General features: G+C 34.2%; 1 protein-coding gene across 1 annotated transcript; it reads right to left on the minus strand.

Moving 5' to 3' along the window:
• Positions 1–595: 595 nt before the first annotated feature.
• LOC112044737 (uncharacterized) lies at positions 596–15,489 on the minus strand. The gene is made up of 9 exons (XM_024080688.2): positions 15,323–15,489; positions 14,949–15,223; positions 13,934–14,096; positions 12,696–12,867; positions 11,883–11,993; positions 11,146–11,341; positions 10,494–10,720; positions 9,324–9,420; positions 596–8,502 (listed from the first exon to the last, which is right to left on the minus strand). Exons 2-9 carry the CDS (start codon positions 15,185–15,187, stop codon positions 8,451–8,453), a joined length of 1,257 nt encoding a protein of 418 aa, XP_023936456.1. The 5' UTR covers positions 15,188–15,223; positions 15,323–15,489; the 3' UTR covers positions 596–8,450.
• Between the last annotated feature and the right edge of the window lie 569 nt (positions 15,490–16,058).

The raw sequence follows: 16,058 nt of genomic DNA on the forward strand, positions 1-16,058 counted from the left end.
CGCAGCTAACTTCACAAACATAAAGATCCGTGGCGAGCACTGTAAGTATATAAAACTAGCGAACGCCCGCGACTTCGTCCGCGTAAAAATCGATGTAAACTTTCAACCCCTATTTTATGAAAAATATAAACAGTAGGGTATGCCCTTCTGTTTATATTTTTGCAAGTTTTATAAAGTATTAAATACTTGTGATGAATAACGTATTTATTAGGATAAGCAATAAATCCTTATCGAAATAAATACCACGTTTTCAAAACACCTTCGCAAATAATGCATTATTTAAGAACAAATTCGGTTAACATATCGCGGACTTTTTTTTAGATCTTTGAAAGGGTAACAATTCTGTCAAAAATGATTTTTGCGAAACTTTAAATGTTTACGCAGTGCACGCAGCGTAAGCTCTCAGTAGGAAAAATCCCCTGATTTTGAAACATTCTTCATTGGTCCTCCGCTCCTATTGGTCGTTGCGTGATAATATATAGAATTTTTCAAATCGGACCAGAAGTTCCTGAGATTAGCGCGATCAACCAAACAATCAAAATCTTCAGCTTTATAATATTATAGTATAGATAAGAGATAAATAACAAACCATTGCTTGCATCACTTCATTTATTCTAATGCAATTCTTGCTCCGCTATATCATTATTTTTACAGATAATAAAGAATATCAGCAAACAATAAAAATAATGGCAAGGCAAAACTTTAAAATTTTGAAGTACATAAAAACATCTAGATAACCAAACGAGAAACTGTATCGAAGTTAGTTTTGAAAGATATTTATCACAGACTCTTGATTGCAACATTATTATGAAAATATTAAAAAAAAAAAACAATATGCTGATGAATTTTACAAAAGTTATCGGCGAACGGAATAAATATTTATTTTTTTATTATATTATACTAAATAATTGAAATCGTACTATGACAGAACAAATATAACTATTCTGGAAGACATTCATTTTATTAAAAGAACAAAAATGTTTAAAAGTATAAAACTTTTACTCAAAAGCGAACTTTTATATTGTTATATCCATTGTTTTAAAAGTCAAAACCTAAAATTCTATGATCACATTGACCAAGGGCATTTGAGTTTTTTATGGATATTTTAGTAAAACGTATCATTAGCGATAGAGTAATTTAGAAATATAAAATCAATTATTTTTTAATTTTATTTTAAACTTGATATGAAAGTTCACTCTTGAAAAACTTTAATTCCGATATTGTTACAAATGAGAAATGAACAAATATCACGAAAGATGTTTTTTTTACTATTCAAAGATTTCTCTTCCAGATTAAATAAACAAAAAGTACGTTAACAAAAGTCATCCATTGCAGAAAAACATACATAATGTATAAGCAATAACATTTACAGTAATATGATTTTATTATATAATGTCTATGTCATATGTTTATAAAGTATTAATAGTACATTAAAGGAAATAATAATAAATGCCAGAGGAAATTTTACTGCTTATTGCAAATTAGTGTTTACATATCTATTTCTATTTATAATATCTTCTAATTCTATGATTTTTTTTTTAATGAAAGGCCAAATAATTTGTTTCTTACTTTCTACAAGTATGGTGCTCTCATTTTGAATGAATCAATTTATTTTGCTAGTCTCAGCGAAAACCGACAAATACAAGACAGTATATAGGACACCACTCAAAAAACCTGACAAAACATTAGCTATAAATGTAAATTAATGTTGTAGAATCAAAATCTAAGGATGCTTCTGTAGGATGCAACACTCGTAAGGTTCATTTACAAACAAACACAAGCGGCAACTCTGCCGACGACCGCAGTCGACTGCATTTGGCGACCGCCACCGAGACGTCGCTGACTGCAGTCGTTGCTAGCACCTGCCAATCGTGTAAATGAACACTAAAGGTATTTTTTGAGGGATTCGTCGACTTTTCACAGAAAATAGTAAAATATATCAATTATTCATTGGATACAATTCAATAAATGAGAATAGAGTAACAATACAGGATATATTGTAATCATATTAATTGGAATAATATAGTGTGTAACGAAAAGTCATAGTCCAATAATAAAATGAAATTATTCCAATTTTATTGTTTTACTTGTAATAAAATGGTCTAAGTCTAAAACATTATCGTCAAATAAGATTGTAAATCTGTATTGCAGCAAAATACAAAAGAAACAATACAAAGTAAATCTGAGACATTAAAAAATATATGTGATAAAAATAGACAATAGTGATGTTACTTTCAATTAATTACTTTTGACCTCACTAGCTCATAATTTAATGTAATTTCTGTTATATCAACTAATTAAAAAAACTCCGAAGTCCGTGGCTGTATGTACCGAACCGACAGAAAGACTTTACCTAATAAGTTTTTTCTTTCGCTTTAATATAATTAGGGATACAACCTTATTTAATTTCACGGATAAATCCGACGTAATTCCATTGTTATTGTTAAATAAACGCGAGGTTATTAGCACTTTTGGATTTTCCAAACTTTTTCTAAATTTAAATGTGATACAGAAGTGAGATCAAAAATATTAAATTCCCTCAAAACAGTGGCTCTTGCGTCACATGATATGTTCAACCATATTAAATTACTAATTCCAATAGTTACTCATGCCAATAGGACCGAATTTATTAAGAAATATGATATCAATTTTTGACTAGAAAGCTTAATTCTAATACAGAGAGAGATTCATGCGGTCGATATAATACTTCGAGGACACTGTTCATGATTGTTGAACTTAATGCTACAATGTTTTGTTAAAGAGTTTCCGAATATAACGATATAGCCTCATTACCAGGGGCGTAGCTAGCGGGGCCCCGTAAGTGTGAAAGCAAAGATTTGATTAACAATCTCTCTACATCTGGTGCTTCTCGGAGAAAAAAAAAACTAAATTCGGGATTTGTCGCTCGTCTATTGCCCCCCTCCCCCCTAACTATTTTGATACAGGACCCCTCATAGGCAAGCTACGCCACTGCTCATTACACGTTTGCATGAGGCAGCGATGGATTAGTTTTATGTGAGCGCGCCTCATACTTGCAAGTCCGTCTGTAATCCGCAAATGCGTATAAACTAGATGTATGCTCATGGAATTTATAAATTTTTTAATTGATTTGTTGTAACTATAATAAGTAAGAAGTAATCAAACTTTACTAACCTTAGTACTGAAACAGGCATGGCTCGGCTCACGAGAATTTGTCGCTATATGCCAGACAAGTTTTGAAAAAGTTTATTTGTGCATTGGGGTATAGTAAATATAATTTAAGTGACCTGTGTCATTTATTTATTTCAGTATTATGGGGAAAACACTCAAATTAAAATTACAAAACACCTTTTTTAATAACGGTTACAAGAGGTAGAAATTATGACCAATGCCAGTGAAACTAAAGACGTCATATAAAATTTTCTTTTTGTTAAAAATGTATAATTTATGCAATTTCAGAATGTGAATCAGAAACATTCACAAACAAATGAAACCAAAATCATATAATATTACCACAACATACATCCAGCAATAACGCTTTGCGATACACTTTTCTAAACTAACAATTCTCATGCCTATAAAAATACCTCAAGACAAAATCATTACAATGTCAATATTATGCAGTAAAGTGCACACAAACATATAATAAAGAAAAACATAAAAAAACGTGATGCCTACACAGTTCAGTTAGATTCATAAAAGAGATGAAATATATCTTATCCAAGTACAACCTCATAAACTAGATATTATTATATTATTATACATACATTACGCTTTACAATTTAGAATATTACAGTGCTAAATGTATAAAAAACGTAGGCTTTGCCTAATTATTGCACTAACGAACTTATGAAGCCGATTTTATATGTGATGATATTATATAATATAAATAATAATCGAGTTGTGAATACATGTAATTAAAATATTTTTAATTAATAATGTAATATTATGTGATAGCAATAAAACCGAATTGTATAATTTAAAGCTCTACATAGTGATTGTATAAAACATTTAAATTCGCCGCAATTGTGTGAATCAGTGTTCGGATACTATCGATTTATCGAGTATTGATACTAATATGATGACTATCGATATATTTATACTTGCTTATGATATTTCTGTAACGAATGTATGTATTCGTGTATATGTAAACTGCTGTAACTGACGAGTATATTTTTTGCAGCAGAGACCTGTATGAAAATCAAAGTCTCAAATGGCTTGAAAATATTCCATTACATTAGTATCTCGCTAAAATCTGACTAAACGTAGGCGTGTACATGTCCGCATGGAATTTTAATTTTACTGTAGATAAAATCAGTTCAATGCGATCCCTACGAAGCGGATCAGTGGACGCACTTGAATGACTTTCAATACAAAGAATGCTATAAGTGCGCGCAAGATAAGTTTGCGCGTGGCCAAAATCAGAACTAATCAAAAGTGCTGCCATCTTGTATTCTATCTCTAATTATCTCTTGGCAGGTAAAAGAGATCACTAACGCTGGCAACATAATTGCGGCGCCAGTCGCGCGCAGACTTATCTTGCGCGCACTCTACAATCCGTTTGTTGCGATGCGCATTTGTGGATGCCTGCCATAATCCAGCACTTCAATATACTTATACGTCCAATAATACGGCATCCTCTATCCGGATTAGTGAGATTTTTTGTCCAGTTTTTACATTAAAACAAATTATTATTCAATTGTTTTTTTTATTTTTTATTCTGATATAAGCGAAATCTGGTTAGTAGTTCAATCTTTGAGTACTTCAGAGTACTGTTGTATTCTATCTTTTTGCTTATAATCTGCCTACATTATAAGATAGTAGGTACTAATAAATAGTATCAATAGTTTTAGTCAAATCAATATTACCTATCTTACAATTGAATCGTAGTATCCGACCAATTAATATGCGGCTAATTTAAATGCACCCTAATCGAGTCAAACAGATGCCCAAATAATACTTTAGTATTTTACAGTTTCGTACAAGTCGATCATAGACAAGATCCATCTACGCACAAACAAAATTTTTCTCGTCCAAATGTCACTGCCTGACTATAGTCAACTTGTAAAAAACGCAAAATTACCGAATTCAAAAAATAAAAATGTAAAAAATTTAAACAATAATGCTATGCGACTTACTTAGGAAACTTGCGTGAAAATTTATTTGAATTCTAACATTCCGCATATGTTTGAACTGTTTTATCTGACCTAACCTCAACACATACATACAATTCGTTTCTGGATTGTCTATGTATAAACGCAAGATATCATTTTTAGTCTCTTTAGTGTAACATCACATCTTTCATAGACACTACATAAGCAAATATGTAAATGTGTTGAGACTAGATTTAAAAAAAAATTTAAATATTTTAGACATGATACCATTATTTTTAAATATTTGTAAGTCAGCCCCTTTAAAGTTTTCAAGTAAGACATAATTAATAACTTTTACAATCTAAATAAAAATCGTCAAATTTCGAAAAAGCGTGTCCCATACGGGAGTTTATGTTCCTAGGAGTATCAAACCTTGGCATGTAACCATCGGGCACGTCGATTGTCTATCTACGATCGCAAACGCATCGTACAATCGCAAATGGTCACGTGACCAAGCTACCGATCGATCTGTCATCACCATACATTTTTTTTAGTTTTCGAAGCGTTAGCGTTTGTAGAAAGAGAATCGACGTGCCACATGGCTACCGGCCCTTACCTCTTACACGCATCTACACTACGCCTATACAATGTTAAAAACTTGCAGTCTTCATATACGATACTATCCTCTCTATAACTTTACAAGACAAGACATGGCGATTGCTTTTTGTTAGTACATTAATTTTATCGAATACCACTAATTTTAAATGCTCATTTTTTTACCAAAAAAAAAATATATAAATGTATATTTAGCCAGGCGTCGTAAGCGACACATTTTCTCTCTTACGTTTGACATGTAGAAAGAATGCAAATGACAAACGAAGCTTTGTATGTAATTCAAATAACAAGCACATAACCAATATGGTGCTTTAAATAATCGCTTTCTTAATTTAAAACAAATTATAAGAAACTTCATCTCAAACTAATAAAGTTAATCGCACATTACATTCGATAGTCCAAGAAGATGTGATCAATTTCAAGGGGGTGTTTAACAAAACCCATGTATTATATTATGTGTAGTTAATCTAAACATTTATTTAAATATTAACTTCATTTGTATGAAATACTGAAAATATTATAACATACTCCTAGATCATGACACAATTGATCTAGTAATGGCTCCGCAGCAGCATACAAAGCATTTTTCAACACAGCTTTGTATTGTTGATGATTATTTCTTTATCATCCCAGAATTCGAATTATAAATGTTAATATTTTTAAGATACAACTATAGTCTGGCAAGTTCGTTGATGACACACCCATAATATGCGGGCGACGGGGGGAAAGACTGCGCGGGTGTGTAATCGTGCGTGCGGGTAAGTGCGGTGCTTCTGTCGTCGGTTTTTCATTCATCGCTACACGCCCCCGGCCCGCGTGGCCCGTTGGAAGTATTACGAACGAAGTTGCCAAGCTATATTGCCGACTGTAATGTGCGATCAACATTATTGTACAACTTGATACACTAATCATCTTACTTGTTTGAAATAGAATCTAATAAGAATGGTAATGAAAATCAATTCTTAACATTCTAAAATTTAAATATAAATACATGTTTTATGATAATAACTGGGCTTTAGAAAGCTGGGCTTTTAAATACAAATCGAAAATTTAGTTTTTTTTTTATATATATAATCTACTTACGTCAGATATAAACGCACACTCGAAATCCTTAACTTACATAATACTTTCTTATAAAAGATCCATGTCAAGACTCCGCTCAAACCTACCGCTATTACACCTCTATTGGTGTATATAATGCACTTATAACAGTAAACCAGGGTTAAATATAGCGTAACTAGGACGAATAAGAAACTTTACAAATAATTGTAAAAAATATACGAGCTAGTGACGTCATAAAGATTACTACGAACTCGTAGATGAAAGATATCAGCGGATTATGCAAATATAAACAAAGGCTTGCGAACTTAAGGAATCCTTTCGCCGCTGCAGGCTGCAGCTGAAAGGTATAATAGTATAGTGCGCGCAAGATAAGTTTGCGCGTGGCCAAAATCAGAACTAATCAAAAGTGCCGCCATGTTGTCGTCTATCTCTATCTATCTCTTGGAGGGTAAGAGATATCACTAACGTTGGCAACATAATAGGCTAGTTGTCACTTTTTTTTAATAGTCTTAAATAGTTCAGTATCGTTCTACTAGATTAAAACATTTTTTTTTTCATATTTTTTGAGACTTGATTACAAGAAAATTTTAGTTTTTATATAAATATGTTTTTGACAATACGAGCCAAAACGCCTGTCGGCCATGACGGTCTATTTTCAACAGTTTCATGATGTCACTATAATAAATCACTTACAAACGGAGCGTGTGACAAAAATATTAGATAGTGTGTTAGTGACGTCACAAAATGGACGACAGCGTTTTTGACGTTTGGAAAATTTGAAAAATATTCAAATTAAGTTTTAAAAGAAATCCTTAACATATTACATGTACTACAAATTAATATTGTTTATATTAAACTTGATATGAGTCAACTACACTATTATTGTAGTCTAGTCGCGCGCAGACTTTTCTTGCGCGCACTCTATTACTATAGACCTACCACCTACCAACTTTATCACAGAATATGATCTTTAAAGAAACACTGTGTATTTTATATATTAGTTTTTTTTTTAACAATTTTACTGTCAAAATAAATTATTACCATTCAAAGAACTGATACGCTCTGAGACGTCACTAGCTCAAAAAAATTAAACCTATAATAATATTTTTATAACATCAAAAGCAATATAGTATACAAATCGTACGTAACATTAAAAAAAAGAAAATAAAGATCAGACAAAGAGTTTCATCATTAAACACCAACAAGAATAAAGGAAATATTACGAACAATAATAAAATACTTAACTACAACTATTATGAATAAAATTTAATTTTGTGCTGAATAATGTGATATCATTTAAACTATAAACAATAAAATATTTTTTTTGTGATAAAGACATCTAAACGTACACTGCCTGCGTGCAATTTTTCATTTAATAATTTATTCAATATTAATAATAAAATTATGCGGATGATTTTCATGACTATTATGAATTTGCAGTATTACAATTTCCAGGTGGAATTGTAATTTTTTTTAAATTGAAAAATCATTTAGTATTTCAATAATTCTATAAAATATAAATGACAATAAAATAAACTAATCAAAATTCCATTGAAATACGTTTAAAGCAAATTCCTAGTTGTAAAAGAAGACTACAATATAAGCATTTGCTTACAATACAAAGGGTTATAAAGACCATAAACAAATGTCACACGATGTGTGTTTCCAAGACAATATAAAAGTGAACAGGTAAACGATAGGCTAGTTACCACTCACGATTTTGCGACTCTCTAGCTCTTCCATGTTGTTTGAACTGTAATATAAGAAATATAAATATATTTTGGTATTGTAAGTAATTTTGGAAGCCTAGTCATATAGTTAAACTACTAGCTCAAACACCCCTTCGTATTTTGCTACACACTGGCGAACTTTACCAATATAATAAAACTAAATATTTTTTTTTGAAATATGCTAAATAATGTTCTTTTTTGCATTTGACAGATCAATCAGTTTTTTAAACAGTTACTTTTAAACAGTGAAAGATTTCTGCTAAAATTGACATGTGGCGGTATTTTCTGAAAAATTAATGATATATTCTCTATATTCCTAAGCCATTTACCTGATTATGATGAAATTTCTAAATTATTATAAAAGATACAATAGTATTCTAATACGAGTAGGTCGTCGACTGTCTATATTACTAAATAAATCAACAGATATAAGATGCGAAACTTCCATCTACGCATGCTTCCTAGACCTGAGTCGGGCTTTTGACCTAGTTAATTATGACATTTTCTGGGAGAAATTGAACAAGTCTCAGGTCCCAAGAGAAATTGTGGCCCTGTTAGGTTACTGGTACGGAAATCAAACTAATACTGTTAAATGGGGCGACTCGACCTCTAATTTTTATAAATTAGACTGCGGCGTTCGTCAAGGAGGGATTACCTCTCCGGATCTCTTCAATATCTACGTGAATAACTTGATAGAGGAACACCCTACCTTGAAATCAACCGATTTTGTGCAAACTTCACATAAACCATCTACTAGTCAGAACAAAGCCTTAACATTTGGTTTGGATAGGATTGGCCGTTCTTGAGTTATAAAATGACAACGAAAAGTGGCATTGATTCTCACCGTAGTTTGTCGTCATTCTTCCACGACGTAACCTGAATGTGCGGAGGCGGCAGGTAGCTGCGCAGCGACTGCACGAGCTGGATTGTGTCCAACAGAACTGAAACAAAGTTTCACAGAAACTAATCATACTATAACAGTGAGATTTCTCCAAGAGTATTATATAGATACAACCCAACGTCAGTTCTTGAAAATAGCAGTGCATTGCTCTATTGGGACCGAACAATTATCACTGACAGGTATATTGTTGCCAATAGACCTGATACATCAGTTCTTGAAAATAGCAGTGCATTGCTCTACTGAGACTGAACAATTATCACTGACAGGTATATTGTTGCCAATAGACCTGATATAGTGCTAGTCGTCAGTGCGTAGTGCAATAATTGTTGATATTGTTCCACATGACGATAATCTAGTTAAAGCCGAAAAAAAAAAGTATCAAAATACTTGGACCTTGCTCACGAGATTATTGCCATGTGGAATGTTGAGTCAACTATTATTGTTTCAGTCAATGGTCTTATAGCGAAAAGCTTCGACCAACATATTAAGAAGCTTTCACTAACTGTTGGATCAAGAGTCGGATACAGAAAGCAGTGATTCTTGAGACGGCACGTATTGTGAGGAGGTTCCTCACTTTGGAGCCCTGACCACCGTTTATTAGTAAAAAACTATGTATGTTTATCTAAATATGTACACCAGTGGTTGATATAAATTATATCTTTTTAAATACCCTCTCCTATAAGGCCGAGCCCTGTAAATTAACTATTAAAATGACCTATTTAATAATTTCATAACAATAGAATAGTGAGAGCGGGCTATTTTTTAACGATGTTGTGTATAACTTACAGGTGCAAGTTTCGAGTTTACCTCTATTCTATCTCTCTCTGTCTAACACAATACTTATAAAGAGAAAGATAGAGGTGAATTTGAAACTAGCACTTGCAAGTTATATAAAACATCGTTACAGAATAGCCCTCCAGCGTCCGGTAGTAGACCGCTCAGACACTGTGTTTTTGGCAGGTAGTGATCGAATGAGTAACTTCGAACTGATGTCTAACCACGTCACACGCTATTTCAAGGTTTTGCCAACTGTTTGTCTTTGTAGTTGAATGTGTTTGTGAATCAGAAACGCAATATCTGAGGGGCCGGGCTTTAATAGTGCAGTATACTCACTCTTCTGCAGCTGCTCGCTCTGCTTGCCGTAGGGCTTGCACATGGCGGGGCGCACGCAGGGCCGCATCCGCTGCAGGTTGCGCGCCAGCTCCGCGAACGCGCGCACCACACGCTCCTGGCCGCCCGCGCCGCCCGCGCCCCCCGCCGCCGCCGCCGCGCCGCCGCCCGCGCGCTCGCTGTGCGCGCTGCCGCCGCCCGACAGAGACTCCAGGCTCTCCAGGTTAGCCCTGGGACATACGAAATATGCTTTGTATTCTACTAGCAAACGTACCGCAGTTTCAAACGCCTAGTTCTCGTTTCAGTAGGGAGTGTGGTGATAAAATAGAGGCAAAGCCTTGTTATTTAACAAATAACGTGGCTTTCTTTTGCTAAAACAATTTTCACAATCGTTTATCCAATAAATCCAGATGTTATTCTCCAAAAACTCACAAAATATATATATATTATCTTTATAATTAGGGTAGGGTAGGGGATGGGCAGGAGATAGGGTAGGGTAGGGTAGAGTAGGGATAAGGTAGGGGTAGGAGTAGGGGTAGCTTGTGTAGGCAGAGGTAAGGTATGTGTAAAGTGGAAGTAGAATAGGATAGGTGTAGGGAATTAATCAAAGAGAAGCTTGACTGGGTCCCCTAGTATGAGTATAGATATATGGTACCTCAAGAAGTCAGTAAGCTTGTGCTCGTCGGTGTAGTGGTGCTTGGACTTGGAGTCGAGGCTGGAGTGCGAGGAGGAGCGCGTCTGGTGCGAGTACTTGTCCGCGGGCGCCTGGTGCGCCAGCGACCGGTTCTGCATCAGCATCTGCTGTGACAGCTTCTCGGCGCGGCGCTCTGACTTCTCACCCGCTAAGTTTGCTGAAAATTTATCATGCTCATCATCGTCATCTTGGAAATAAAAGCTGGAAAAAATACAATATGGTTAGGTCTTATTGCCAGAATTATTGTTTCAATGTTTAGTTTAAATATTGTTTAAGTCACAACTAAAGGACATCTACGATTTCATCCGCTTGGACAAACTTTTCACTATAATAAAGCGAGTCAAACTTAACAGATAAACATAATTATACCGTCGCTGACTCATTTTTAACTTTTATGCAGAAACTACTCTGTTGTACATGATTGTTGCGTACCACTACACAGCATATAAGTACAGCGGAAGTACTTAAAAAAAATCGAGTTTTTGCCACATATTTCACTTATGCTTCCTCCTTGCCTGCTGATGATGATGCCTTCCTTAATAAATGGATTATCCGACACAAAAAAAAATTTCAATTCCAATCAATAGTCCCTGAGAATAGCGCATTTTTGTGTTGAATGTGCTTGTGTTTTTTTGTGTGTAATTGAAGCTTTCTAATATGGATGTAATACATAGTAATGACAGTTTACAGTAACTCACTGAGGGCAGCGAGGTGAGGTGCGAGCGGCAGCTGGTAGTCCTGCGGCAGGGCGGCGCCGCGCAGCAGCCGCTCCACTGCTGCACTGTCAGGCAGTGCGCCGCCTCCCGCTTCTGAATATTTCAAAATTATTTATTCATCTGGATACAACCAATATTTAAATATAATAGAGAGACGAATATCTTAGCATTCCATGGATTCACCATGCGGGTGCCGGGTCCAATGCGTGGTAGAGAGAAAAACTCCGAGCAGAATCCTAAACTTGTGACTACAGGATGTAGGGTTAAGGAATTCCTTGACAACCAATCAACACTCCCCGTTCTCTGCTCGTGTTGTTCTCCCTGCCTAGCCAAATTTGCTTTGGATACTTGTTCTAAAATAGAACTAGCTGCACTTCTAGATAGGCCAAGGTCTTTAAGCAAGTTAAATTTTGCTGGTAATCCTCTTGCACCTACTTCTACAACGTACAGACTAACTACATAGCCATTTTTAGTTAGTAGCAGATCTAAGTGGATTCCGAAGTATATATATACAGATACAGATTTTAATCCTTAACTTAATTACTCAATCAGTGTTGTTACTTATTATGCAATACCTTCACAAGCAAAATAATGTTTTGATTTCCATTGCAGGGATTTATTATGTTTATAGTTTACTGTGACACTGAGCAGAATAGATAATATTTGCTTAGTTTTGGTAAAAATAAATTTTTACAAAAATCTTTATTCTCCTTAGGATACCTGCAAATATGGGGATACAAATATCTGGCACACCACTATTACAAACAAAATATTTATATAAAGTTAAAATATAACCTGGAATATATGTGGGCTGTTGGGATAAATGCTGTTGAATGGACTTCTGTGTCATCTCTAATTGATTTTTGTAGTAACGACAAGCTGGATTCGGACAGTTTTGAACTACTTCCAATATGAACTCTTTCTCCATTCCAAATTGATCTCTGCCTATAGTATATGACTCCACTACCTGTAAAAATTCAATGGACATTATAGAGAATACTTTACATTTATTTACATTTTATTTTTTTATGTTTAGTCTGGATTACATGGTTAGTCTGGAACAAGAGATATTGACTGACTGCTGAAAGTATTTGTATGTGTTTGGCTTTAGCAAGCAGATATGTTTTGCCAGCAGTCTCCGAGACCACACTTAGGTATGTTATTATTTTGTTTTCATTTATACCTATGTGAAAATATAAAGAGATGTGTTCAACAAGAGTTGCCAGACAAGGAAAAATAGTTATAATTATGGCCGAGTCTCCATACAAAAGACAGCATTCTCCTTTAAAGCAATAACCTAATAATGGTCTCAAAGACTGTAGGTTAGGCGGTTAGGTAACAGAAATATAGGGTAAGTGTTAAATACTATATGTTAATATGATTTCAAACAAATAAGCATAGTTCAAAAATTGATTAAAGGATCAACAACTTTCAACAAATTAACAGAAACTTTCACTTTCATTTAGCTGTGCTCCAAAGTTTCACAGGATCCTATTTCTTCCTGAACCAGATCTTCTTAACCATTCTGAAGCTATAAGTGGCTAACTCCTTGACTATCAAGAAAATTTAAACACACTCTACCATCAGCTCACAACTGAGAACATATCTCTCCAGCTATATGAATTGGTAAGCCATAATCCACCACACCATTTGAAGTAAACAGACAAACTTCAAATGCTTTTTAGAAAATTACACAATTATTTTATTAATGAAAATAATAATAAATATATCTTTATTTCAGGCTATTTACCCATAAATAAAGTACACATAAAAGTGCATGCCCAGTATCAACTTAACCTAAACAACAAAAATTCAAGTATCAAGCAGTTCCATGCATACAATAACAACTGTAAACATACAAGGGTAGGTACAAATTACACAAACTTTTCCAACACTGGTTCATAATGATCATCTTTGCGTAGGCAATGCATTTTTGCATCTATACAGTAGTCTCAATCCATAGATCTCACATAGATAAAATCTTATTATCACTATGTCTATATAATTCAAATGAACAATTACAAATTACTCACTGCTCTGACTGTTGCTTCTAAGCCAAGATGCAGTCCATGTGGTCCATTCATGTGTTTGAGCATGACAGCATTAGCAAAGTGTTCATATGGGAGAATTATTTTTCCATTTTCACGATATATCAGTCTACCTTGCCCATCTAAGCCCACTCTTGATGCCATCATTCTGAGAACAAAAATTAACAAAATACTTAAGCACAACAGGCAATTAAATAAAATCTTTTTAACGAAGATATTGAACCAACTGCTTTCAGTGATTTTCACTTTAACAAAATACTGCTTAACCAATTTTTATGAAAATTAAATGGTGGTTCCATTTAATTTTCATAAAAATTGGTTAAGTTACAGGAAAATGACTCTTTCAAACAAAAAAAAGAATTTTCAACATTAGTTAAGAACTGATAAGAGGTAACAAACATTAAAAAAAATTAAAAAACATACAGAGAATTGAGAACCTCCTCCTTTTTTTTTAAGTCGGTAAAAAAAAGTGGGTAACTATAACCACATAACTGAAATTGAGAACCTCCTTCTTTTTTTAAGTTGGTAAAAAAAGTGTTTTGTTGTCCACATAGTTAAAGGAATACCAGTAATAAATAATTTAAAAATTCAGTGTGCTGATGACACAACTGAAGTAAAACTTCTTTAGCCCTCCATCTCAACATCCATTTGATTACACTTTTTCGTAAAACACATTCACCATCTTACTCATCAAATCAAGCTTGCTTATAAAAGTTTTACTTTGAAAAGCATTCTAAACGTCTTTGTACGCTCAATAGACATTTGTTTACATACTTAAATAGTGATAGATACAATTCAATTTGGTGTATAGTATTCTTAATTTATTAAAAACTATTACTACATATTACTTTCATGCCAAAAGTACTGATTTGGTATATGAGTATGTATAAATATCTATCTTTTTATCCCTGAAAAATCCATTAGTCCCGTGGGTTTTGTGATTATGCTGTGGACGAATTTGCAGGCGTCAACCAGTATATAATAAACAAGGAAATCTTACTGTAAATAAGCAGCGCTGGGTAGCATAGAGGATTCTTTGAGGTCGCTGAAGCACTGCAGCAGCTCTATGCTGGGGCTCCAGCCCTTGTTCTGCAGGTACAGCTGCAGCAGCATGTAGAGCTTCTCCGTCACATAGCCCTCGGCGCCATGCGGGCCCGATGCGCTCGACCCACTCGCCGCGCCGCTCCCGCTCCCCGAACTCTTCGCTAACACATTTTTCATCGTCTCCGCCAAATCCATCTTGTAGATGTCTAAATAAGTCCTCTTTTGGGAATCCTGCACGAAAGCAATTGGAAAACAAAATATTGTTTTCAAGATCGATAGATGTAGTACTCTCTGTAACACCGAGCGCAATTATTGCATAAGTACACTCACCAGAATGGAAATATGCCTTTATCAACAACTGGGAAATAGTAAATTTTTATTGGATTTGTTGAAATTATATCCATAAAATTCTAATAAGTTTTAATTTTTGATAAAATACTGAATTCTTGCAATACCTACAAGCTTTTTTTTTTGACGCTGTCAAACATTCAACCACAGAAGTCACACAAAAAACAGAAGACAGAATACAGATTATAGTGTTATAGGTACAGATTATTAAATCATGACCACGAGTCACCATGACCACATTTCTCTGTTTTATTAAGTACATCACTATTCACTACCCAGTTTTTGTTGTTTTGGTCTGTGTTAATATTTGATTGTCAACGTCAATGATTCGATTTTTGGCGGGAATCGAGAAGCGCGCTTTTAAAATTGAAAATTTTAATTTAAAACTTTTTCAGTAATATACGTGTGAAATAAAGTGTACAAATGTAAATTAAATCAGGCAAAATGCCGTCAGACAGTGATGGTGATGCCTACGAAAGGCTAGACAGAAAAAAACGTAAAGTGCATAAGTCTGGTGAGGACGAGAGTTTAAAATATAAACCCTATATAAAGGCAGGTTATAGCAGAGCCTACACGGATAATAGCACTAACGCGGAATTCCCAGTGTTTGTGGAAAGCAGTGAGGCGGAAATTAAATTGGGGAACAAAAACCCATTAGTTGTGTCCAAATACTTTAAACAAGTAAAAGGTATCTATGAGAGCAGGCGCATTAATGCTA

This window comes from Bicyclus anynana, chromosome 15 (genome assembly GCF_947172395.1).
Source record: "Bicyclus anynana chromosome 15, ilBicAnyn1.1, whole genome shotgun sequence".
Classification (NCBI taxonomy): Eukaryota; Metazoa; Arthropoda; class Insecta; order Lepidoptera; family Nymphalidae; genus Bicyclus; species Bicyclus anynana.